Source organism: Equus asinus, chromosome 1, assembly GCF_041296235.1.
Source record: "Equus asinus isolate D_3611 breed Donkey chromosome 1, EquAss-T2T_v2, whole genome shotgun sequence".
Classification (NCBI taxonomy): Eukaryota; Metazoa; Chordata; class Mammalia; order Perissodactyla; family Equidae; genus Equus; species Equus asinus.
In genome coordinates this window covers 32,619,013-32,643,729 of record NC_091790.1, presented here as the reverse complement: position 1 = coordinate 32,643,729, position 24,717 = coordinate 32,619,013, and the positions used below count along the sequence as shown (strand labels likewise).

General features: G+C 40.9%; 1 protein-coding gene across 11 annotated transcripts in view; it reads left to right on the top strand.

The window, feature by feature from the left end:
* The window catches only part of ARID1B (AT-rich interaction domain 1B), a 413,167-nt gene that overhangs the window by 47,703 nt on the left and 340,747 nt on the right, over positions 1-24,717 (top strand). For all 11 annotated transcript variants that reach the window (XM_044761123.2, XM_044761128.2, XM_044761127.2 and 8 more), the window contains exon 2: positions 718-912. In XM_044761123.2, coding sequence (XP_044617058.2) covers positions 718-912 — 195 coding nt within the window. The remainder of the gene's footprint in view (positions 1-717; positions 913-24,717) is intronic.

Here is a 24,717-nt window from a genome sequence, read left to right as displayed (position 1 = left end):
TGCTTACTTACATGGGGAGGGTGGCTTGTGACTCATAGTCTGGGTCCTTATTCATGCGCACTAGTGATCGTTGAAAATTTTTACCCTAGACATTCTGCATTATCTGAAATCTATCCTTTCACTTTCTGATGAGCTCTCAGACGCACTAACGTTTGATCAGGACTTGCAGACTCAGGTCTAAAATAAAGTAGATGTTCACAGAGTACTTTGAAGTCAGAAAGGGTTGCTAACCCCTCCGTATACTTCGTCTTTATTACTGGTAAGCTCAAAGGAGCTGGGTGAGGTTAACTATCATGCTGATTTCCTGTATGCATAAAAAAGTTTCAGATGCAAATGCTTTCTCTGCTTTGGATGCAGAATCTTTCCTTATATTATTTACTCCGGATCCCTCTTAATTCTTAAAATCTTCCTAAAAATAAAAAAATAAAATGTCTTGTATACATCTAAGATTTTTTTTAAAAATGTTCTTCTGGGTTTATATCGGCAAGGTCATTGTTTTTGTTTTTTTTTTTTAAATCGAGATATAATGGACATATAACATTATATTAGTTTCAGGTGTACAACATAATGATTCGATATTTGTATGCATTGAGTGTTTTTACTATTTTCAAAAGTAAGGATAGTTGTGTTTTTAGCGTAGATGGTAGCATAACAAAATTTCTGCATTTGTAATAATAATGATTTACTAAACTTCCCTCTTGGTTTATTTCTTCCCAGGGCAGCCCGATGGATCCCATGGTGATGAAGAGACCTCAGCTGTATGGGCTGGGCAGTAACCCGCATTCTCAGCCGCAGCAGAGCAGCCCTTACCCGGGAGGTTCCTACGGCCCCCCAGGGCCCCAGCGATACCCACTCAGCATCCAGGGTCGGACCCCAGGGGCCATGGGAGGAATGCAGTACCCACAGCAGCAGGTTTGTGCTAGTTTTGACTCCTACTTCCTCCAAATTGATGATAGTTTTGTGTTTGTCTTTTACTGTCTACCTAAGATTGGTATTGAGAGAATTAGGGGGCATTTTGCTGATTTTCTGCTTTTAATTTTCGTAGTTTCGTCAAGGAATCACAGGTACCATTTTCTTTTCTTTCTTTTAAAGAAAGAAAAGTGATATTCTTAGAACAAAGTGGACAAAATACCTGTTTGGTAGAAGGCCATTGTTACCAGTTGAATTTGAAAGATGGACCATGTCATCATTTTGCAGCAAATTATATAGATCTAAGCCTCAAAGTGAACTTGGCTTTCCTATATTTCTGATGTCGGACTGTGTCAGAGTTTGAGCTGTGAGTAGACTTCTTCAGGTGAAGTTTTAAGTTATTTAAAGGTCTTTCCCATGAAGATGGCATCAACTTTAAAAAAGATTATTTTAGTCTCCCAAAGAGTTACTTTGCTTTCATTTCTTACAATATTATTTCTTCTGTACCTTTTGAAAAAGTTTTCTGTATTTCCTCTAAGAGGATTTGATATGTATCTGTTTTCTTAGATTTTGATGAGTTTTGTGTTCTTACTTGAAACAAATAAGATTTTTCCTGCTCTTAAAAACGACCCAGTGTTTTTCTGTAGAATCAGATAGAGTTACCTTAAATGACTTCTACCTTTAATTTAACAGTAGTAAACCTACAGTCTCGTGGATTACTGGAGAGTATATCCTTGTTACGTGGGCCTGAGGAGGCATGAAATCTGGGAAAGACTAAATTAGATTCAGACTTATTAGGGTATTTAGTTACTAGGAACACCAGAAAGGCTTATTTATAAATTCCCACATTGTGCCTTCCCCACCGGGGGGTGTCCGCTTGGCTCCGTGTGTGTTACAGCCTGCAGCCCGGTCGTTCCACAGCGTTGCCAGTAACCCATTCCAGGGTTTCACGGTACTTCCGCTCAGGAAGTTCTTCCTATAGGTGACCAAAAATCATCTGTGGCAAAAAAAAAACATTGAATAGAACTTTGTTCTCTTTAAAGTGGACGTGGAGAATGAGACATCATACTTTACACACACATAGCTGTGTCCGAAAAGTTCACAAATGAGTTGCATCTGAACCTTTTCTTTTAGAGAGCAAATATTGTCTTTCCTCTTTTTGTAAAATTTACTTGATTGAGGTTGCATTGGTTTATAACATAAATTTCAGGTGCACATCATTGTATTTTGACTTCTGTGTAGACTGCATTGTGTTCAACACCAAAAGTCTAGTTTCCGTGCATCACTACACGTGTGCTCCTTGACCCCTGGTCTTTCCTCTTTATCTTTGTTCCTCCCCTGGTGCTATTTTTATTTTAAGGTGGTTGTAGGGAAAGACAGAAGTAGCCCAGCCTTTGAATCCTAGCTACTGGTTCCTTCAACGGCCCTCGTTATTGCCGGCGGTTCTCGCTTCTCCTTTATTGAAGATCAGCCGCTCAGAATTCTCACAGTCAGTTGCCTACTTAATTGCATTCTTAATTCTCTTCAACATTACTCCTTTCTTCCAGCAATATTTTGCTGCCTAGGGTGAAAATCTCTGGTTGAGGCTGCTACTGGTGAGAGGGAGATAATTTGTAAATGATTGAGAAGTAAGGTGAGAGTTGTGATTTCTCTCTCTCTCTTCCTTCTTTTGGTTTTAAAGCTAATTTGCCTTTAGTTGAGGGGAAGAAGACTGAGACAGCTGGCTGCTGGAGTCCTAACTCTGCCCTCTGGCTGATTTCATTTGGGGGCCGATAGTTCTCTGACGCCCTGGCCACAGGAAGAGTAGAGGCAGGAAGGTAAGAAATAGCAGGACTCGTGGAGAAACGTACATGCTCACCAGTCCTTGTGTCTGCACCTTCCTTTCCACCATATTCTCCTGATGTGAAATTTGAAAGTCATTTCAAAAGGCGCTGTTGATGGCGAGTTCCTGGAGGCTCTTTCGTCTTTTTCTCTGAATAAGTTAAAGTCTTATGAGAGGCTTTCTACATGGGCTTAGTTTGTGATCCCAAAGCGGCTGACAATGGAGAGGGTGTGTGGGGGATGATTTGCTAGGAATATGTTTTTCATTCTTTTCTTCCCCACGCGTGTAAGGCTAAACGTAGAGGACACACACACATAGATAGAGTAACCTCATTTTTCTTAGCTTCTTGGTGTCATTTAATCCCAGTGGCTCCTATATATTTTTGAAATCCACTAACTCTTGGATTGATTTGAAGGGACAAATTGATGAAGATTACCCACCAAGTATTTCAGCAAATTTTTAATTAAGATTTTAGATTAGGTATTTTACTGCTAACCAAAAGAAATGCCTAGTTCTAATCAAGCACAGATCTTTCTGATAATGAAAGGGAAATAGTGTATCTGGTAAGAAAATGAATGCCCTGGCTGTAGAATGTCCAACATTCATGTTGAATTCATCATAATCGAGGATTCTAAATAATCTGTATTGCTTTTTCACCCTTTCATTTCGTTGTAGTACAGCCTTGAAATATAATATCTGGCTTTGAAATGTAAAGGCTAAAAATAGCTGCAAATTCATTTTCGAATGTGTGGAGCATTTTAAAGGAGACACAGCTTTTATAATACCAAGTTCATGGGATCAGTTAGGTGTAGGCTAATTAATAGCTTTGAAATGGAAAAAACATAGTGAAGGTTTTGAGTAAAGGTTATTAGAGCACGTATCTTTTGTTAGCTTTAGTCTGTGTTCTTTGGTGAGGAATTTTCAGCCAGTTGCTTTGTTTGCAAATTTTGGATAATTATAAATTTGTGTACAAACAAGTTCCTGGCACAGTGATTGGCTGTTGGGCCTGTCCATCTTCTCCTAGTATTAATGTAATTGGCCGAGCATTGTTGTAGCCGTGGCTGCTAATGTTCTTCAGGGAAAAAGTTGAAAGATAATGATGACATTGAGTTTTTATTGAGTGGACATCACCACCTAGGCGTGACTTTGCTTTGGACGGCCTCCAAAACTTTCTGTGTTTGGTTTGTGAACCTCTAATGAGCTGAATCCAGTTCATTTAATATTGCTCATATATTTCTGCAAAGGATTAAAATGCAGGAATTCAGGTTTGTAAATTGAGTTGCCCTCTTACCAGCTGAGAGGTAAGTTGTCTTTGGCTCGGGGGTCACAGTGTGATTCCTGGCTGGCGTTCCACGACTGTGATAGGAATTTTAAATGAGTATCCTGTTAGAAGGAACTGCAGTGCTCGTATGCAATGTAACACGGATGGTATCACCGCATCCTTTTTGTCTCTGAGAGTCCGGAGGAACTGGCCACTGAGTGTTTGATGTTAGTATTAACTTGGTGATTCTTGAATTGTATGGTGATAATTTTATTCTTGAAATATACTCATGACGTCTTTGAAGCGTGACGTGATAATGGTACATCATTTTGGTATTAACTGGAACTAGATTTGTGGTCTTTCGCTTGCTGATTCTCCCGTGTCATCAGGCAAATACATGGCTAAACAGATTAGTTTTGCACGGTGCCCTAAAAACTAGTCTACTTCGGTTTTTATTGAACTGAGAGGGGAAATGAATTTTCTATGCTTCTGTGGAGAATGGTCTGCCTCCAGGCTCCTGGAATTCAAACCTGGGGATGGTTAACAGAAGTACACTGCTTGATTTCATCTAACACAGAGCTGCACAGAGGATGTATAATCTTTAAGGTTACTAGAATTTGACTCTTTCAGTTTTTTTAAACTTAGACACCAGGGTATCCTTTGCTGGATCAGGGACATGAGTGAGCAAATGTTTTATTTTTTTGTCCTTTATGATCACAGATGTATACATAGACCTGTGCTCACTTGCTTTAAAAAAGATTTTCATATAAAAGGAATAACACTCAGGGGAAATAGGCTACAGAAGCGAAGATACATTATTTGTGTCAAGCAGATTTCAATTATGTAGTCTGAGATTTTTCCTGTTATTAAGCATTATATTGGGTTGATATTTTAACTATGCTTATCTTGTTGCAGACATTTGTATAATCTGATCGCTGTTGGCATTATAAAACCAGGGAAAGGGAAAGAGGGGAAAATGAGAGATTTAAGTTTTTGCATGCTCTTATAATGGGAAAACACGACTTTTTAGTTTCACAAACACATCTGTATTGCAAAGACCTTTACAGCAACAAGAGCATAGATATAATTGTTTTGAAAGATAGTGTGGAAAAATTAAATAGAAATTAGTTATTTTTTTAAGAGGACTTATCTGAACTTATCACTTTCAATCTAAATGAAAACTGAAATAAAAACCGAGGTTCATTTGTAGAAGACTTTAAAAATTAATAGGGATTTTAATTTGTGTCTTTAGTTTATCTTTTACACCCTTCGGATATGTCGATTTCGCTGTGTGTTTTTTGAGTAAAATATTTATTTCAGAACATAAGCATTTTATTTAGTACCATCTTAGCAGCCAAAACACTTCTTCCAATGCAAATGTTTATTTTGGCAGCAGATGTTTCTAAAAGGAGACAAACATTACAATTGTTTGGCTAAAATAAATGTTTTCTTTGGGGTTATTAAGGCAGCCAAGCAAGTTCGAGGATTCCCACCTGCGTTACTTTATATGGTCGGTCTATTCTGGAAAAAAAATATTTGCTTTTCAAGATATGATTGAAATTGTTTTGATATAGTTTGAACAATGTCTCTGAAAAGTAATGATGAATGGGGAGAGGAGGACTGGTTAAAAACTTAAAAATTCCAGAGTTTTTTGACATGAGATGTTTGTTTAGACTCAGTCTCTGAATCCTAAATGTGAATCCAATAGTCAGGGCTTAACTTTGCTTCCATCTTAAGAGAGCTTAGCCTTCCTGTTTTGAAGGAGCGTGATAAAGTGTGAGGGGATGAGGAAGGGAGGCCTGGCTTAGCATAATGGAGGGGAATGGATGCCCAGTGTCCACTTCACATCCAGATTCTTAATGTTTTTATAGTGTATATTCACTCATGATGCCCACCTGTAACTGTGTGCCTGCACACACGCTCGCTCGCACACACACACATATAAAATAGAACATTTGTGTGACGGTGATATCCTGGTGTAATGAAATGTATTTGTGTAGGTATATTCAATAATATATTGACCATGTATATTACGTGCATATATACACATAGAAACAGACAATACATCAGTAGAATGCAGGTAAACATTTTGGTAGTAAGATAGTGAATGCTGTGCAGTTCTTTCGCTCTGTTATTTGCAGCATTTTTATGTATGCATGTTCGGTACTGGACTTGGAGCCAAGCTGCTCTGCTTGTGCACCTGAAACGTTTGGAGTCCTTTCAGCGGATTGCAGATTTGTATAAATAATTGCCTTTTGTTGGCCACATTTTGTCTTGATTTCCTCAGTTGTTCTTCATCAGCGAACATGAAGGTATTTAAGGTTTACCGACAAAATACATTCACACCTCGTGTTTCTGCTTCCAAGTAGATAGCAGATGCTGCTGTCTGTGATGCCAGAGTTCCCTGTAGATGGAGTTTTGTACCATGAAAATACGTTTTGAAAAGATCTGTAGATATGGTAATTTTTATTTGCTCCTTAAAATTTAAATTTCTGGAATGCTTAGCTGATTTTATTTGCTTTTTATATTGTAGTTGGATTTAAACATATTGTGAAGCATTCAGTGTGACGTTCTTAGTAGAGGTGTATTAGAAGAGATCACATTTCAAGTTAAATATAAATGTTTAAATCTTTAGCCTTTTTCCTAAAAACGAGAAAAGAGCAGGTTTTATGCTTGAAAGATTAATGAGAAAATGTGAGATGGTTTCTGTTTTAGTTTGGAAAGCTACGTTTATATTAGGAAGTTTATATTGATGTATTTGGTTTTTTTATTTGAACATTTACATCGTTCTAGATATTGTAAGATTATATACAGTGCCTGTTCTCTGCTAGTAGCTTATACTGTTTTGTTATTTACATATGAATTCTACATATTTTACGTATATAGGCTTTCAACCTAAAATATCTGTTGAACTTTTCTATATTTTTATTTTATTTATTATTTATTTTTTTGGTGATGAAGAGTCCCACTGAGCTCACATCTGTTACAAATCTTTCCCTTTTTGCTTGAGGAAGATTGTCCCTGAGCTCACATCTGTGCCAGTCTTCCTCTACTTTATATGTGGGATGCTGCCACAGCATGGCTTGATGAGCAGTGTGTAGGTCCACGCCCAGAATCCAAACCCAGGAACCCTGGGCCGCCGAAGTGGAGCACAGGAACTTAACCACTATGCCACCAGGCCGGCCCCTATATTTTTGTTTTTGAGATGTAAATCTTAAGTATATGTTTTAAGTAGCACTAGAATTACTCGAGTATATTTTAAGTAAGTTTGGTTTGTTTGCTTTCACTACAGAAACATAAAGTATGATATTTATGTTAAAACTTAAAGGATTCAAATAAAACTAACAGTTGAAATCAGTAAAATCAACCAGCCGCATTCCCTCAGTGCTCCCTGAAAAATAACAACAAAATTCCAGAAAGTAAACTGAAAGGTGAAGTAACTAAGTGGCGTATTTTAGGCCAGTGGTTCTCAAGCTTTGCTGAGTGTCAGAATCTCCTAGGGTGCTTTAAAAGCTCTCGGGATGGAGGCCCATGTCAAGGGTGTCTGACTGTAAAGTCCTCCCTGTGTCTTTTTCTGGGCTCCTATGCCGCTGGCGTTACCAACCAAGTGTCGGGGGTGGACCGGGCGGTAAGGACCCTGGAGCAGCTTCCGGCCAGCAGCATTGCACCTGCTGGAGCTCGTTCTCAGGCCCTCCCCGTGAGTCAGGAACTCACCACTGCCCTACAGGGTGAAATGTGCCCAGAACCAGGAGCTGGCACAGTGTAGTCCTTGCTGGTTAATGCTTAATCTGTGTGCGATCTTGGAAAAATCTGGATCTCACTGTGCTCCCCAGCCAAAGGAGGGAGTTTGACTATAAGATCTCCCAGCTTGGAGTTTCGCCTTAAAACAATAGTAAGTTAATGTCTTTTCATTTGAGTTTTCGATTTTCCAAATATGGTCTCCTGAAATTTAGGGGTGGAGGTGTGACAGGTTGTGTTACTACAACTACTAACCCAGATTCTTTCTAAAGTGGAAAGAGCTGTTTCTTCCTCAAAGGTTAGGAGATTGTTGCAATCAGTACAATAAATATTATTCTCCAGTTTTTGATTTTATTATTTTTAAGGTGATGGTTTTCTCAGCTAACCTCTTCTGAATGCCTGGTGTGTGTTAGTTGTGTACACTGTAGTCTGTCCTTTTTAAGGTGTAGAAAATCCTAAGGTTAAGATGCTAACTTTACTTGGAGTCACAAAAGGAAGCAAAGAGAGGTCCAGTAATTAGTTACTCACTTTACACATTATTACTTTCTAAGTAGTTCTGAAAGTAAGTATATACCACATAACAGTGGGACAAACTGCGTGCAGTGAATTCCAAGTAGAAATAAGAAGTTTTACGACTTATGTTCTGTGCCATTACTTTCACTCTTTAATCCCATGCAGAGGGGTTGGATGGCTTTGTTTTAAAATAATTTTTTTTCTAAGGGTAGAAGTGTTTTGTGTTAGTAGCCAACAATTAAATTCTTTACGGTAAAAATTTTTTTATGGCTGTTTGATTATTTTTACGTGCAACAAATTTATTAAGGCTATTTGCCTTTATAGTTTAACTTCAAAGTTAAATTTGTAGTTGTGAATGAAATTAGAAAAACACTTTGGCGGGGAGAGAGAGAAGAAGATGGGTGGGAGCAGGAGGAAAGAAGGGAATTACAGGGAAAGGAACAGGAGGAAAGGATGTGGCCTTGCCTTCATAGGGTGGCTGTGGACGCCTCCTAGGGAGCTTCCTCCATCGGGTTTCTGACTTCAGAAGCCAGGTGGAGCCAGGTGTTGGAAATTTCCTGGAGGTTCTGGAGCTGAGACCTGAGTGTGGTTAGTGCATATATGTAACGCAAACATGCCTGGGCTATCAGCGTCGCCCCAGACCCAGATTAGTAACTGTACCACAGCAGGTTACCCAGCTCCTCGTTGCCTGCGAAGAAGTGTGTTTAATCTGGAAAACAGACAGTATTCCAAAGAATTAACCAAGTTAGTCTGCCTTCATTGGTATTGAATCACTAAGAACATATCTTTCTTTTTAAATAACTACCAAACAAAGCAGTGGAATTGGCTCTTCACGGTTAGCCAAAGGCAAGGACCCAGGTCAACCTCTGCCAAACATCAAACATTCAGAAACAAAGAGGAAGACTAATGGCAATAGCAAAAATGACAGTATTGGAATTAAAATGCAAAAACTATCATTGCGGAGGTAATTAAGTTTTATTTAATGGTCTTGAGACTGAGAAAAAGTAGCTGCACCTGGATAGTTGTAGTGGCTGGTCCCAAGGAGGGCCAGGGACGATGACGACAGGGGACAGGACACACATCTGCTGGGAAGGGAACCAGTCTGAGATGCACCACAGAAAAGACAACCAAGCAGGGACGCTCCCAGCACTGCGAGCGAGGATTACGCGTTCCTGGATAATCAGTATCATCGTCGCTCCCAGAGAAGTCTGGAGAGGAGGAAAAGGTTAGAGTAGTTGTGGGCCTGTGGGCTGTATGACCTCAGAACGCTTCCTTAAAAGGGTCAGCCAAAGAGGAGACTTCCCTTTCCTTTAATTAGTATATTACCTTGAGATTTCCAGGAAGATTTTCTGATATCCCAGTGATCTAGAAATCTTAACGTTTTACATCTTTGGAGGATCCCCTCAGTGCTCTGGGCCTCACACAGAAATAAGACTTTCCTTCTCTACTTCCTACTTGTAAGCCCTCGTCAGGGGTGTTGGAGACGAGAGGAACTTATTTCCCAGTCGTTGGCCAAGTTTTGATAGCTCTTCTCCCCAGGTCCACTGGGCCGCCAGGGAGAGCGCGCTTCCTTCCCCCGGGGGTCTCTGACTGAGTTCTTCCCATTCTTCCCTGTTGGTTTCAAAGAAAAAGGTGGAAAGAGTGATAACCTGGTGATGTCATTGGCCCTAAGTGTTCATGACATCAGGTGTATCACAGCACACTTAGAGTAATCCCCAGAATGACGGTTAAAGGGCGATTTACTGCACACATGCAGAATGGGGACCGAGGCAGAGGGCTCCAGGAGCGATTCCAGTTCCAACCAGGGACTCGACCCCCGCTGCCAGAAGCCACAGAAATTGGGCAATAAGCAACATGCCGCGTGCTTAGTTCCACATCACAGTCAGCTGTGGTCGGTCTAACTGAAAAACACAAGTCGACTCTCTGAATGCATCCTAGCTGCAAGGGGGACTATAAATTTGAGTTCTGAAATTCTAAACTATTCAGGCAGAGTTTTTTGGTTACTAAGTCTTTGTGGAGAACAGAATTATTCTTGACAGTTCCCAAGTTTCTCTCGTGTAAAAACTTCCCAGCCTCTCCTTCTGCAGTCTTCCTGTCTCAGTCAGTGGCAGCTCCATCCGTGCACTTGCCCAGGCCTAAATCTCGCAGTCATCCTCTTTTTCCCAGCCCTTCATCTGTTAGATAATCCCATTGCCTCTTCCTTCAAAATCTATCCAGGAACTGAGTGCTTCTCACCACCTCCACGGCTGCCACGCCGGGCCAAGCCCGCCATCTCCCATTTGGGTTAGTGCAGCGGACCCCTGACTTTTCCCGCCCTGCAGTGTGTTTTCAGCAGAGCACCCAGAATGGTCCTTTCGACAGCGTGAGTCAGGCCACGGCTCTGCTCCTGTGACCCCGGTTCACGTGGAGTCCCCGCGGCCACGCGCCTGCCTCCCTGCCCCATGCCGCCGCTTCCTCTCTGCCTGAGTCTGCTCTTCCTTCTGCCTGGAAGGCTCTTGGCTGGGCCAGGTCTTGGTAGGGCTTGCTGTCTCATTTCAGTTTCTGTTCAAACGTGTTCAAGACGTCTGCTCTGACTCACTCAAATAAAGCTGCCCCCTCCCCCACCTTGCCCTGTCTTACTCCCTCCCCAGCACTTACCACCCGAGGTGCGTTTGTTGGCTTACTGATGCTCCCATTAGGAAAGGTCTAGACTGCAGGGACTTGGTTTGCCTTGCTGTGGCCCCTCAACTGGACGGTACATGCACTTCACAAACATTTGCAAACAAGGAAAGAATTTGCAGAATTGTAGACTGGCCGGTGAAATCCGTGGAGCCCAATGCCGAAAGGTCTGCGTGCCTTAGCGGTGGATCTGCCACAGTGCGTGGCTGCCAGGGTTTCCGGTTGAACTCTTGGTGCCCAGCTCCTCTGCTGATCTGGCGGGAAGCCTGCTGACAGCCACGGGGCCGTACTTTTAACCCTGCTGTTAGACCCCTAAGGAATTTCTGGTACCTGGGAGCCGTCAGCGCAGGGTGGTTTCCTCTTGCTTATTTCAACGTGTGTAGTGTCAGGAGCCGGTATTCCTTCTCTCTGATAGGAACCCCACTGAATAAATTGGAGACAGCTGTGACTTTGTAACTTCATGGCCCCTAATGTTCCTGGAATTCTCTTGTATTGAGTGTAATACACTAAGTAGGGGGGAGGTGAGCAAAGATTCTAGATCGTAGCAGAATGAGATTTGGTGTCAGATCTTCGTTCTAACGCCGGTCATTTGACAGTGCTTATTGAGGAAAAGCTCCCCTAGTTAGGATGCAGTTTATAGAAAACAGACGTTTTTCCGGTAGGGATTTACTGCTGGAAGAAAGAGAATCCCTTCCCCGTGGAGGCAGAGCTTTGCTTTGAGTGCTGAAAGTATGGGGGCTGTGAGAAAACGGGCTTAACGCCCTCTGTGGTGGCGGAGAATTTTACATCCGTGCTTATATCATCCTGGAATTGTGTACAAGTCCGTGTTTATTCATGGAAAGAAATCTTAAATGTGACATTTTAGTTCTCTATAAGTGAAATCGATAAGTTGGACCCCCTATTCTTAGCAGACGCTGTTTTCACATGCTTTATGGGGCCAGAGCACTTCTATTAATAAACTGAACTTTTAGGAAGAGCGTGTGTTACAGACGGATTTGGAACTGTTGCCGTTATGCCTACACTGTGCTGTAGCTTGATTCCAGAAGCGGAAGTCGTAACTACACCTAGGATGAAAGTTACACCGAGGAGGAAAGAAATGCAATTTAGATTGTTTTAAAAAATTATCCCTATGGGCCTTATTCTAGTTGAGGATGTGTAATAGAAAAGTAGTTTTCACTTTTAAGGAAGTGTGGGATTTAGGGCATCAGCGTAGATCTTGCTCATTGTCCTCCTTGTCTTCATCATCTTCCTGGACCCATTTCCTCATTTGTAAAATACGAGAGATTGTCACTAGATGACAGTAATAACAATTATGCACCAGGTATTAGACTAAGTACTTCTACATGGATGTTCTCATTTAATCCTTGCCACGCTTCTATTTATCTCCATTTTATGAATAATAATAATAATATTAGCTAATGTTTATTAAGGTTTTACTCTGTGTCAGGCACTGTTTTACTTGCTTTACACGGATTAACTCACTCCGTCCTCACAGCCTTCTGCGGTAGGTGTCATGATCCGCAGTTTACATTTGAGGAAACTGAGGCACAGGAGGTTAATCGGGTTGTGCAGATTTAAATGCTTGTGAAGTGGCGGAGCAGGGATTTCACATCGTCATCACTTTCCTTCTGGGGCCTGTGCTAGCCCTAAATTTTATGATTCTGGTAAAACTGGAATTCTCATCACTGAGACTAGAATTCGTTTGAGTTTTTGAATAATAAGACTAATTATAATTAAGGTTGCCTCATTTTGACACGGCGTCTTAGTTCCATGGAAAGTCCTCTGTGACCTTTACCAAGTTGAAAGTTGAATTTACCTGCTATGTCTATCACACTTAGAATCAGGAATTTTTTTTACTGAGAAATTCACGTAACATAAAATTAACCGTTTTTGAGGGTGCAATTCAGCAACATTTAGTACATTCACAGTGTTGTGCAACCATCACCTTTATCAAGTTCCCAAACATTTTCATCACCCCCAAGTGAGACCTGTACTCATTAAGCACTCACTCCCTGTTTCCTCTTCCCCCAGCCCCTGGCAGCCACCACTCTGCTTTTTGTCTCTATGGATTTGCCTATTCTGCACATTTCCTATAAATGGAATCACATCATATATGACCCTTTGCGTCTGGCTTCTTTCGCTTACCGTGACGTTGTCAAGGTTTATCCATGTGGTAGTGTGTATCATGCTTCATGCCCCTTTTTTTGGCTGAATATTATTCCACTGTATGAAAATATCCCATTTTGTTTATCCATTCATCTGTGGATGGACATTTGGGTTGTTTCCACTTTTTAGCTATTGTGTATAGTTCCATTATCGACATTTGTGTACAAGTGTTTCTTTGAATACCTGTTTTCGGTTCTTTTGGGTTTGTAACCAGGAGTAGACTTGCTAAGTCATACGGTAATTCTGTGTTTAACTCTTTAAGGAACTGCCAAACTCTTTTCCGCAACAGCTGTACCATTTTACATCAGAATCATGGGAGTTTAACGTTGCTCTGGTATTTATTGAGACTGCTAAGTGCCAGACATCTTACCACACCCTTTACATACGTCATCTACTGTGATCCTCCCCCAATCTGGGAGGTAGGTCACGCTCCTTCCTTTGCCACTGGGGAGACAGAGCTGTCAGGTCGCTTGCCTGAGGTCGTACCAGCGGTGGTAGAAAGTTCTGCTCTTCTGCTAGGGCAGCCTTAAAGACCACCCAGCCCAGAGTTTCTCTGCACGCCACATGTCCCACTGGTGTTAGGCCAGATCATTGTGGGTGGCACATAGACACTGCGTTAAATAACATCGATCGTATAGTAAAGGAGTTATTTTCTCTGACGATTTGTCTCTTGTGAATGGCAGTGTGCTCTGTCAGCTTTCTAACACTTGGGTGCCCTCCTGCCCTCTTCATTTTCTGAAGAGCCGGCCTCAGTCTTAGAGCCGTGGGCAGGTGTCAGTCTCCAGTCGGAATGTAATTATATTATACTTCATAGTATGCATTTATTATACTCTTCATATATATTATACTCTTCATAGTATGCATTTTTGTGATCATCGTCTATTTATGGCGAGTAATACTGGTTTTCTATTAGAGTAAGTGCAAAGTTTTCTCTTAAAATTAGTTGAATTAAAGAAGTGATTCACCTCAAAGGAGAACAGTTCATGCTGTAAGTCGAGTTTACTCTGCGCACACATATGGAGTGTTGACCGCGTTCTGTACCGTCCTGGGCACGGGGGGATGTGAAGGTGAGGATGGGTCCTGGTCCTGAGATGCTCTGCAGAGAGGGGGGTGGAGCGGTGTGTAGTGAGGGTGGGGACTGGTATTGACCCCGGTGCTATGGTAGTGCCCGTGGAGGGACATTTCCCTGGATGGAGATAGGAAGGGGGGTGTGGAGGAGAGTGTTAGAGGTATGCTGCATGTATGATTACGGACTGATTCTAATTTTAACAGATTCCTACTGAATTTTGAAAACTGATCTTTTGGCTTCAGATAAATACCATTGTCTCAGACATCCATTCGATGTGCTGTTATTTTTGGCCTGTTGAATTAAGAGAATATTATGAAGGTCTTTAATGATGTGTTCACTTAGTTGTCACCAGAGGTTTACTGACGGCTGTAACGGAACTCAGAGTACACTTGTGGAAAGGCATGTATGCAGGTACTTAGAAGGTGGCATGCCGAGTGCTGTGGTCGAGATCTGTAGAAAACACTCTAAAGCTGCACGGTGGGGGGGAGATGGCTTCCGGGAACAGGTGACATTAGACCTGGATCTGGAGGAGGCGTTTGCTGAGTCTGGGGGAGGAAAGTGGTGGCGCCTTTCGGTTCAATTAGGCTTTAAAGGGGTTTTTTTGAATTTTGCAGAATTTTTCACATTTTAAGTTTGAACAAGCATAGAATCTAACTTTTTTTTTTGTTCGTGTGCCTCTGAATTTTCCTTTCATCTTTGCCCATTTTAGTGCTTTGATGGATCCATTCAGAAGGCAACAGGGCTCCTGTGTGAAGGCGGGCTGGATCTTGATCTTTTAAAAATTTCACAGTTACATGTGTATTTTATTTACATGTATGTTAATGACACATGTATGTTACACATGTCATGTTATTTATGTGATGGGAAAGTACAATCTATTTAGTAAATCCAGATTTTCATAGAGAAGTAATTAAGAACAAACTCTTTATTATAATATGTATTTTGATCCAAGCATACATTAGTAAACTCTTTTTTTAATTTTAATTTTTTTCTGAGTGTACATTATTACTTATCAGTTTCTGTATAGACTACATTGTGCTCACTACTAGTAATCTAATTTTTATCCATCACCATACATATGTGCCCCTCTACCCCTTTCTCCCACTCCCCAGCCTCCTTCCCCTCTGGTAAGCACTAATCTGTTCTCTTTATCCGTGTGTTTGTTTATCTTCCACATATGAGTGAAATCATATGGTATTGGTCTTTCTCTGTCTGACTTATTTCACTTGCCGTCATACCCTCAAGGTCCATCCATGTTGTTGCAAATGGATGATTTTGTCCTTTTTTTTTTATGGATGAGTAGTATTCTCTCACACACACACCACATCTTTATTCATTCATTTGTTGATGGGCACTTGGGTTGCTTCCAGGTCTTGGCTATTGTGAATAATGCTGCAGTGAACATAGGAGTGCATAAATCTCTTTGGATTGTTGATTTCAAGATCTTTGGATAAATACTCAGTACTGGAATAGCTGGATCATGTGGTATTTCTATTTTTAATTTTTTGCGATATCTCCATACAGTTTTCCATAGTTGCTGCACCAGTTAGCACTCCCACCAGCAGTGTATGAGGGTTCCCTTCTCTCCACATCCTCTCCAACATTTGTTGTTTTTTTTTATTGGTAATTATAGCCGTTCTGACAGGTGTAAGGTGATATGTCATTGTAGCTTTGATTTACATGTCCCTAATAATTAGTGATGTTGAACATCTTTTTATGTGCCTGTTGGCCATCTGTATATCTTCTTTGGAGAAATATCTGTTCATATCCTCTGCCAACTTTTTGATCGGGTTGTTTTTTTTTTATTGTTGAGTTGTATGAGTTCTTTATATATTTTGGAAATTAACTCCTTGTCAGATATGTGATTTCAAATATTTTCTCCCAGTTGGTGGGTTGTCGTTTTGTTTTGTTCCTGGTTTTCTTTGCCTTGCAGAAGCTCTTTAGTCTGATGTCGTCCCATTTGTTAATTTTTTCTTTTGTTTCCCTTGCCTGAGTAGACATGGTATTTGAAAAGATGCTGCTAAGACTGATGTCACAGAGTGTACTGCCTGTATTTTCTTCTAGGACTTTTATGGTTTCAGGTCTTACATTCAAATCTTTAATCCATTTTGAGTTAATTTTTGTGTATGGTACAAGATAATGGTCTACTTTCATTTCTTTTGCACGTGGCTGTCCAGTTTTCCCAAAACCATTTATTGAAGAGACTTTCCTTTCTCCATTATTATTTGATTTTTAAGAGTAGAAACTGTCTCTCCATACTTTGGCTTCCAGAATGGAGGAAATTACTAACCTATCATGTATCAAGAAGGGGCAGAAATATAATGTGTCTGTAAACATTGTTTTAATAAGTAGACCCTTTAAAAATTGCGTATGATTTCTATTAACCTTCTTTTCTTCTATCTCAGAGATTGTGCAAAGCTGTGCCTGCGTCGTACAATTAGAGCACCTCTGTGGCAGTTGAGCTTATACCTAAAGACTGGATCTTTGCCTTTGCAGTCTACATTGCTCATGAGTTTTCTTTTAGAAATAGGAACCTGTCAAAAATCTAAAGTAATGTTCAGACAATATAATCAATACTCTGAACTTTTATTCTGGTGTGTTTTATATAGGTGAATGATGATATGGAAATATATAAAGAAGCTGAATTTTGAACAAAAACTTAACCATTGTTTATTTTGCCCCTTAAATGAGCTGACTAGTTGACTTTTATGTTCATCTCTGACCTATGCTTTTACAAACAGGAAAGTAAAAAGCCACACTTCTCATCAGTTTTCCTGATTATTGCCAGTTTTATCTGTTATTATTGCCCCTGATAACATATTTTAAGGCATCTTTTCTTTTTATACAAAGTTGCATACATTACTACACATCTTTTCAAATAAAAAGGAAAAAGTAATAGAGTACTTGCTCATTTCTATTAATCCGTTCTGTTAAATTCACTATATGTGAATAGGTGTTGTCTTCTTTTGTCTTGTTTTTACCCCTTCCATCATTTCTTTTTTTTGTTTGTTTGTTTGTTTTTTTTTTTGAGGAAGATTAGCCCTGAGCTAACTACTGCCAGTCCTCCTCTTTTTGCTGAGGAAGACTGGCCCTGAGCTAACATCTGTGTCCATCTTCCTCTACTTTATATGTGGGACGCCTACCACAGCATGGCGTGCCAAGCTGGTGCCGTGTCCGCACCTGGGATCTGAACCGGCAAACCCCGGGCTGCTGAGAAGCGGAACGTGCGAACGTGCGCACTTAACCACTGCACCACCCGGCCAGCCCCATCATTTCATTTCTGAAGCATTTTTATTAGTATTTGTTACATTGTTACATTAATAGCAAGATGTAAGGCTGGCATTCTATGGTTATTAAAAATTGTTACTTGGAAATCCAGAGCCACATATGAATGAAGTCCAGTGATTTCTTTTAAGGATAAAGAGGAGAGGGATGACTTAGCTAGTTTTAAGTTGATTACCTTCTCCTAATTCTGATATGAGAAAGGAAGATTGCAAATCCTAGTGGCTCACCTGCCATTTGGAAATCTGAACAGAAACTTATGTTTTGATCGCATTGTCAAATATGTACACTTTAAACACCCCTACATATCATGTATGGTTGCAGTATCCACCAAATGAATTAGGAAGATTATATTAAAAAGGATGCCAGTGTCAATATTAACAAATTTTCCCTGGTTGCCATTGCTGTTCTCCTTGGCTTAGGGTGTTTCTGGCGTGTAGACCGTGGGGTCAGTCTGAATGGCTGGGCAGTGTGGCGGAACCCACCAGTCTCTTAGTGAATTCTCTTATTCATTCTGAAGCATCTTTCCTCTGTCTGTTTAAAAAAGAGTGTGTGCTGTAAAAAGTAATGTCACAGATATTTAGTCTTGGTTGGACATTTGGCTACAGATGAGCAGTGTTAGAGAGGGTCTGCGCTATGCCCCTCACTATGAAGAACTTGCTGTTTGAAAGGCTCTCAGTCTAGTGGAGGGAAAATGTACATTGAAAAATTTTTTAAAAAAAGTTCCCTCAACAATATGTGTACTCAGTTTAAAAAATAGTATTACAAGGCTTTTTGTGAAAAATACCAGTTCCCGCCCACCTCTCCTTTCCTATGGGTTCCAGTCCCTGGAGACATCCATTTTCAACTCTTAATGGTTTATTCTGGTACTTAAGTCCATATTTCTAAATGACATGATCATGTTGCTATTTTTTCATTTTTCAAATTTAGACTGTACCTAGTAACTCTGCTCCGTAAGTTAGCTCTTTTTTGCTGCCGTGCCCTATAGTTTCTGTTCTCTCTCTTACCCTCTTATGTCATAAGTTAAGGTTAAATCAACATTCAGTGTTTACATTAATAGGACTGTATAAAATAACTCTATTGAGACGTGAACTGTGAATGTATTTCCTTAATATATGACTTTTTGTTATCCTGGAGTTGATAATTGCCTCGTTGTTTTGCTGTTAAAAAAATCTGTATCATCAGTTTATCCTCATCTTCTGATGGAGCTGTACTGTTCCTGTCAATGAGGTGGAACCCATCAGTTAATCAAACTCTAGTGAACGTTTTTCTTATTTGTGGATGCTCACCATCTTGTGAATAGCCTTTTTATGTTTGGGGAAATGCCACATTTAAAAGCTCTGTCTCCACAATTTAGAATTCAGACCTCAAATTCATAGCCTCCTTTCCGCTGAATGCGTTCGGATGACTTACATTCTTTCAGTTAGCCCGACCATAAAAGATTTTGATCTGGAATGAAGCATATTGCATTTTGCTTGTTTCTAAATTTCTGTGGTTTTGGGAAGCAGTGGTTGAGTGCCTGGTCAGCCCTGGAATCCCTCTGTCTCATTCTCTGTCCTGTACTTTATTACTCTCATGACCTGCTGCCTATGTGTAGTCAAACTTCCTTTAACGGTCGTTCTTGGAGTCACTTTGGCCTCAATCTCAATTTTCTGAGTCCATGTCTTCTGTCTGGACTATTTCCTGATTTTGGTGCTGTGCATTCTCTAGTAGCCTCTTAGGAAAGGTGCAGGAGAGGTAAGTTTCCCTACCCGGCAGAAAGATGCCCTTTCCACTCTCACTCTTTGGTCATTTGGCCGAGTATAGAATTCTAGATTGGAAATGATTTTCCCTCAACAGCTGTTGTTCCATTGCCCTCTAAGCTAATATTTCTGTTGAGAAGTCCACTGCTTCATCCTTTATCTGTCACCTATTTTTCCCTCTCTGGCGACTCTAGAAGCTCTTTATTTCTCTGATTTCTAAAATACTGATGAACCTTGGAGTTAGTATTTTTCTACTCCTTTTGCTGGACCCATCCAGTGTGAAACCCAACTCTGGGAAGTTTCTGGAGGGGAGGGGTTTCATTTCTCCTGATTTCCTCAACTTTATTTTCTTTGCTCACACAATCTGGAACTCTTATTAGTTGGATGTTAGAAGTCCTAGATTAATCTTTTATTTTTTAAATCTTTTCTTCTATCCCTTTTTCATCTCTTTGTCTTTTTTGTTCTATTTCCTGCTAGATAGTCTTAGTTTGTTTTCTAGCTGTTCTGGTGAAATTTTTTTTTATTGTTTTCTTTTCTTTTTTTTTCTCTTTTGAGGAAGATTAGCCCTGAGCTAATATCTGCTGCCAATCCTCCTCTTTTTGCTGAGGAAGACTGGCCCTGACCTAACATCTTTGCCCATCTTCCTCTACTTTATATGTGGGATGCCACCACAGCATGGCTTGATGAGCAGTGTGTAGGTCCACACCCGGGATCTGAACCAGTGAACCCTGGGCTGCTGAAGCAGAACGTGCAAACTTAACTGCTGCGCCACTTCACCGGCCCCTGTTCTGGTGAATTTTTTCTTTCTCTTTTCCTAGTTTCACTTTCCACGAGCTTGATTTTGTTCTCCAAATTTTCTTTTTTTATACCATCTTACTCTTGTTGTATGGGTCCAACAGTTTAACTCGCTGAAGATCGTTTTAGGATCTCTGCCTTTGCAGACTGGCTCTGTAGTTTTACTTCTCTGTTTCCTTTGAGTCCTGACCATCCTTACCCTTCACTGCCTTTCCTGTTGGAGGCTATCTTGAAACGTCTGCTGCTCCGTGGCTTTCTGTTTATATGTAACAGTTAGGCACATATGATTGGCAAGCTAACAACAGATGGAAAGCTCTGTGTACTTGGACCAGCGTGTCCTCTGGTGGGCCTGGATGATGGGGAGGGCATCAGGCCATTTGTTTGAGGACCTTCAAATGTTACCTGTCTCCTCCCCCTAGTAACTCATCCAGAGAGGAAATCAGGGCACCTGGAGGCTGCATGGGTGTGTGTAGATATATATTTATTTATACTTCCATTTAATCCTCCCTTTTCCATTCATTCCTCTCTACTGCCAGCCCTCCAGATGGTAAATCCTCTTCACTTCTGACAGGATTGGGGTGAGGATTAGGAGGGGGGGCTCTGAATTACTCCTTACAGATACTTTGCCCAGCCCCCTGACCCCCTCTGATTCCTGAGTCTTTGGGGTTCTGAGCTTTAATTAGCCTGCCTCATATCCTCTCACCTAGAACAGATGAAAACTTTCATTATCACTTGTCGATCTGCTTTTCTCCTTCCAAAAATTTTTTGACCTCTCCTCTACTATCATCTCATCTTCCGTTTTCTTTGCCCTTTTGGGTTTATACTTAAAAAAGAAAATGTTCCTTTACTGTTATTTTACTGGGGTTCTATGAGGGAGTCGAGATAAACAGGAGTATTTAATCCGACCTGTTTACTGGAAATCTCCGCAAAGACACTTTAATCAAACGTTTTTTTCTTACCAACCTGTTGTCTGTTTAGGAGGTTTCACATTGTGCTACCTGGTGATACACTGGACTTTTCAGTGGCTCACGGAATTTGGAGACTAAGAATAAACCTATGAATAAATGAATTGAACACAGCGCAACTGGAGTGTCCTCTGGTTGGCAGGGAGCCTGGCCTGAGGAGGCCGTGTGAGGCGGTGGTGGCCTTTGTTTAGATTCGCCAGGAAAAGCCGCCTGGAACTCAGGAAGCTGCTCAGGGGAAAATGATCTCGCCAGCTGTGTTTAGGACAGAGGGAAGGGGAGGTCGGAAGTAGGAAGGCCAGCAATTTCTCCACTGTTACCATCCAGAGGAGAAATCAGTGCCCCTGTCTGGAGACAAGTTCCCCAGTGAAGGGAAACGGAGGGGAAGTCTAGCTGAGAGACGAGAGGAAGGAGAAGAAATTTTGGAGGTTAATTGCGTGTGAGAGCAGGCGTTTTAAGGACATTTGGGTCAGAGATGATCCTAGGGTTTTAAATTTTCAGGATACACCGAATGTGGATACATTCTATAATAAAGTTATTAATGCAAATCTACAAGGAGGTAACATTTTTCTGGTTGCCCTTTGCTTTTAGGAGAAAAAAGTGCCAAGTTAGGTAAAATACTTTTAGCTTATATTTAGTTGGAAAAGAAATTTCTGACTGTAGTCTTGGGTCTGTGCAAATTCTGTGTGCTCTCTACCCGTGGTTTTCCACCTGCGCCCTGGGAGCCTCCTGAAGAATCCAGAAAATAAAACACTGAAAGAACAGCGGCCCCACATGCCTGCCTCCACCTTGTCCTGTCCCTGGACAATTCTGTTCTCAGAATTCACAGTAAGAAACATGACGAAGACTGGGGAACCTTCAGTACTCAAAGAAAGGTGAAACAGTGTTCATTTAAGGCACAAAATTTCACTAGTCTCTATGTCTACATGTAGTTTTTAACAATAAGGGGTGAAACTAAAAGAACTGTCTGATTAATACTTATTTACCCAGCAAATTACATTAACCATAGTCACATAATCTGTGACCACTTCAGCATTCAGTTGTGATCTTGCCATGTTTGAGGTTTATCTGCAGGAACAGCTTCATGGTATCTGTATGTGTGGCCCGGTGCCAAGACCAGTGTGAAGCGAAGAGCAACCACAGCAAACTGTTCGAGTCATTATGGTGAAAGTCAAGTTTGCAGCCGCGTGTGTCAGGAACGCAAAATAAGAGTCCAGTTTATTGGGCCAGGGTTGGCTGTGCACGCCACGGTTTATGTAACTCTGCATATGGTCTTTCAAAGGGGTCTTGCTCTTTCACAAGGAAGTATCTGCCCACTTTTGTCAGCTCTCACAAACGTTATCTTCTCCTGTCTCCATCACTATTAAAACAACGACTGGTAATTAGGATACCTCGGGAAGAAATCTAAGACATAGCCCACCATCCTGGCTCGAGGTTGTTATTCCTCCCTGAACGCTTTGGTGCCCCGGCATTGGCCTCATCCTCGGGCCCCCTTAAGTTAAAAATACCCGGTGTGTGGTCCTGCCAGCTGGCCAGAGGCCAGGCTTTTTATAGCCTGTCTGGCCTGGGAATGGAGCTCAGCACTGGGGGAGGTGCAGGAGTGCCCCTGTGGGAGGGTCTTCTCTGGTTTGGGAGGCCTTGCCGCCGTCCTCTCTTACTTCTGTCATCCTAAATAAAACACAAGGGTAATCGGATGCCAGCCCCCTCTCTGAGGTCTTTTGGTAAGATGTTGTTAAGCTAACCAAAGAAGACAACTTAAAGTCAAATTTCCCATTATTTTTGAAGCCTGTTGTACCATCTGCTCTGGAGAAACTTCACCGCCTAAGTACATATACTTTAACTAATTAATCGAGCACCAGGTTCCTCGAGAAACATGTTTATTAAATGTCAGCAACTTGGGGACATTTAGTCTTCATTTTTGGTCTTCTGTGTCCAGTGGCATTTTGCCTAAATTATGTCCAGAATTTCCTTGGGCTTATGCGTGCTGCTTTTTATTCTAAATTGTTGCTCAGTTTCCTTTGCAAGTTTAATATATTTCCATAGTCTTTCCCCGTCCTCCCCTAACAAAACCTAGAAAACCCATTTTTCTCTCCTTTTCTCCCTACTGTCTTTCCTGGTTACTGTTTCAGACGCTAAAACCAGAGGGTTAAAGTCATAAATGCCATTGACACATTGCTTGGTTTTGTTATTAAACGCTGGTAAGGAATTTGGTAAAGTGAGGAAAGATGTTACAGAATTTCCATTAAAAATAATTTTCAGGCCATAGCCTTCAGTCAGTCATGATGTGTGACTCAGCACCAAGACTTAAAAATGTTAAATAGCAGAATATGAATTAAACCCTAGAAGCTTCTGCATTTACAGAGTTTAGAAGAGTCAAAATTTAAACACTTCTTCGTGTGGATTCTTACTGTCTTTGTATGTTTTTCTGTCCTGAAGAGCAGTTACATTCACTTCCTCTCTCCTCTGTTACTCCCCACTTGATGGACGGGGAGAAAGAAGAAACAGACAAATATTTGTGTGGGTTTTGGGGAGGGGGGGAGGTGTTCTGTTTTGTTTTTTTTTAAGCTCTTAAGGAGCGTAGTGGATAAGCCAATTGTAACAGTTTGTGTGGACCCCGAGGAAGGGGACCCGTGTCATTGGCGCTGACACCGATGACTGGAGGACAGTTGTTCACTTTCTCTTGAGGATTAAAAATGCACAAGCGCACCTTTTTGACCCCGGGTTTACGGAAACACCCCTGCCGTCTTTGTGTAGTGCTCCTGTGGATGTTTTTGCTCCGAGTGGTATCTGTCAAAACTTGAAGTATTCTTGCATGGCTGGCTTTGAACAGGTAGCGCTGGACAAGTTGGAGCATGTAGTTACTCGACACAGGGCTGCATCTCGGGGAGAGAATGTCTTGTTTACGTGTATCTAAGTTGACAGGCAGAGAACCATACCGGTTTACATCCTGCACCGTACATGGTTACCATACTCCCATTTTGAATCATTACTTCTTTTTCTGAAAGTAGAAAAGATGGGACACAGTGGTGGGAAGTCTTGAGAATGGTAGGACAATTGAAATTAGATTGGAGACCCTTTTTTATGGATCACTGTGAACTTAAATATTTTTATTATAGCAGTTCTGGTGATTTTGGACTCCAGCGTTCCTATTCAGGACTGAATTCTTGCAAGAAATTGCATAAATATTTTTCTTTGGGAGAAACTATTTCTAAAACATAAGTGGCTTTTGTAAATTCATATTGTGAGTTGCTAACTTTGTAGGGTGGGAGATCCATAAAAACGATCCTAATTTTAAAGTCTTTTATATTCATAACTTCGAGAGGGTTAGTAGCCTGAAGGAAAAAGGACCATTTCTCGATCTTTTTGTGCACGTGGTATGATTTTTTAATAAAGGAGGTGCATATAACTACAAATGGATCTGCTTTATTTCCAGGGAAATGGTGAACTTCGTTCACATTTTGGGGGGAATTGGAGAATAGTTCTGTATTTTTTTTCCTAATTGCAAATCTGTAAAAGATTTAAAATTTTTTGTAAAAAAAATGCAGAAAGTAAAAGGCTAAAAATCCTCTGAAATCTCACTCCTGAGAGAGAGTCTCATGTATGTACTTCTAAATAAAGTTTTAAAATGGTATACTGTTACACATATTCTTCAACTTGCTTTCCTTGTTTAACATATCTTAGTTGTTTTCTGTGGGTTTCTATTATCCATATTTAGGTAATTCTGCCCAGTGTTCTTTTGTATGGCTATATCATCGTTTATGTAACCAGATTTCTGATTGAGGAGCGTTTGGGTTGATTCC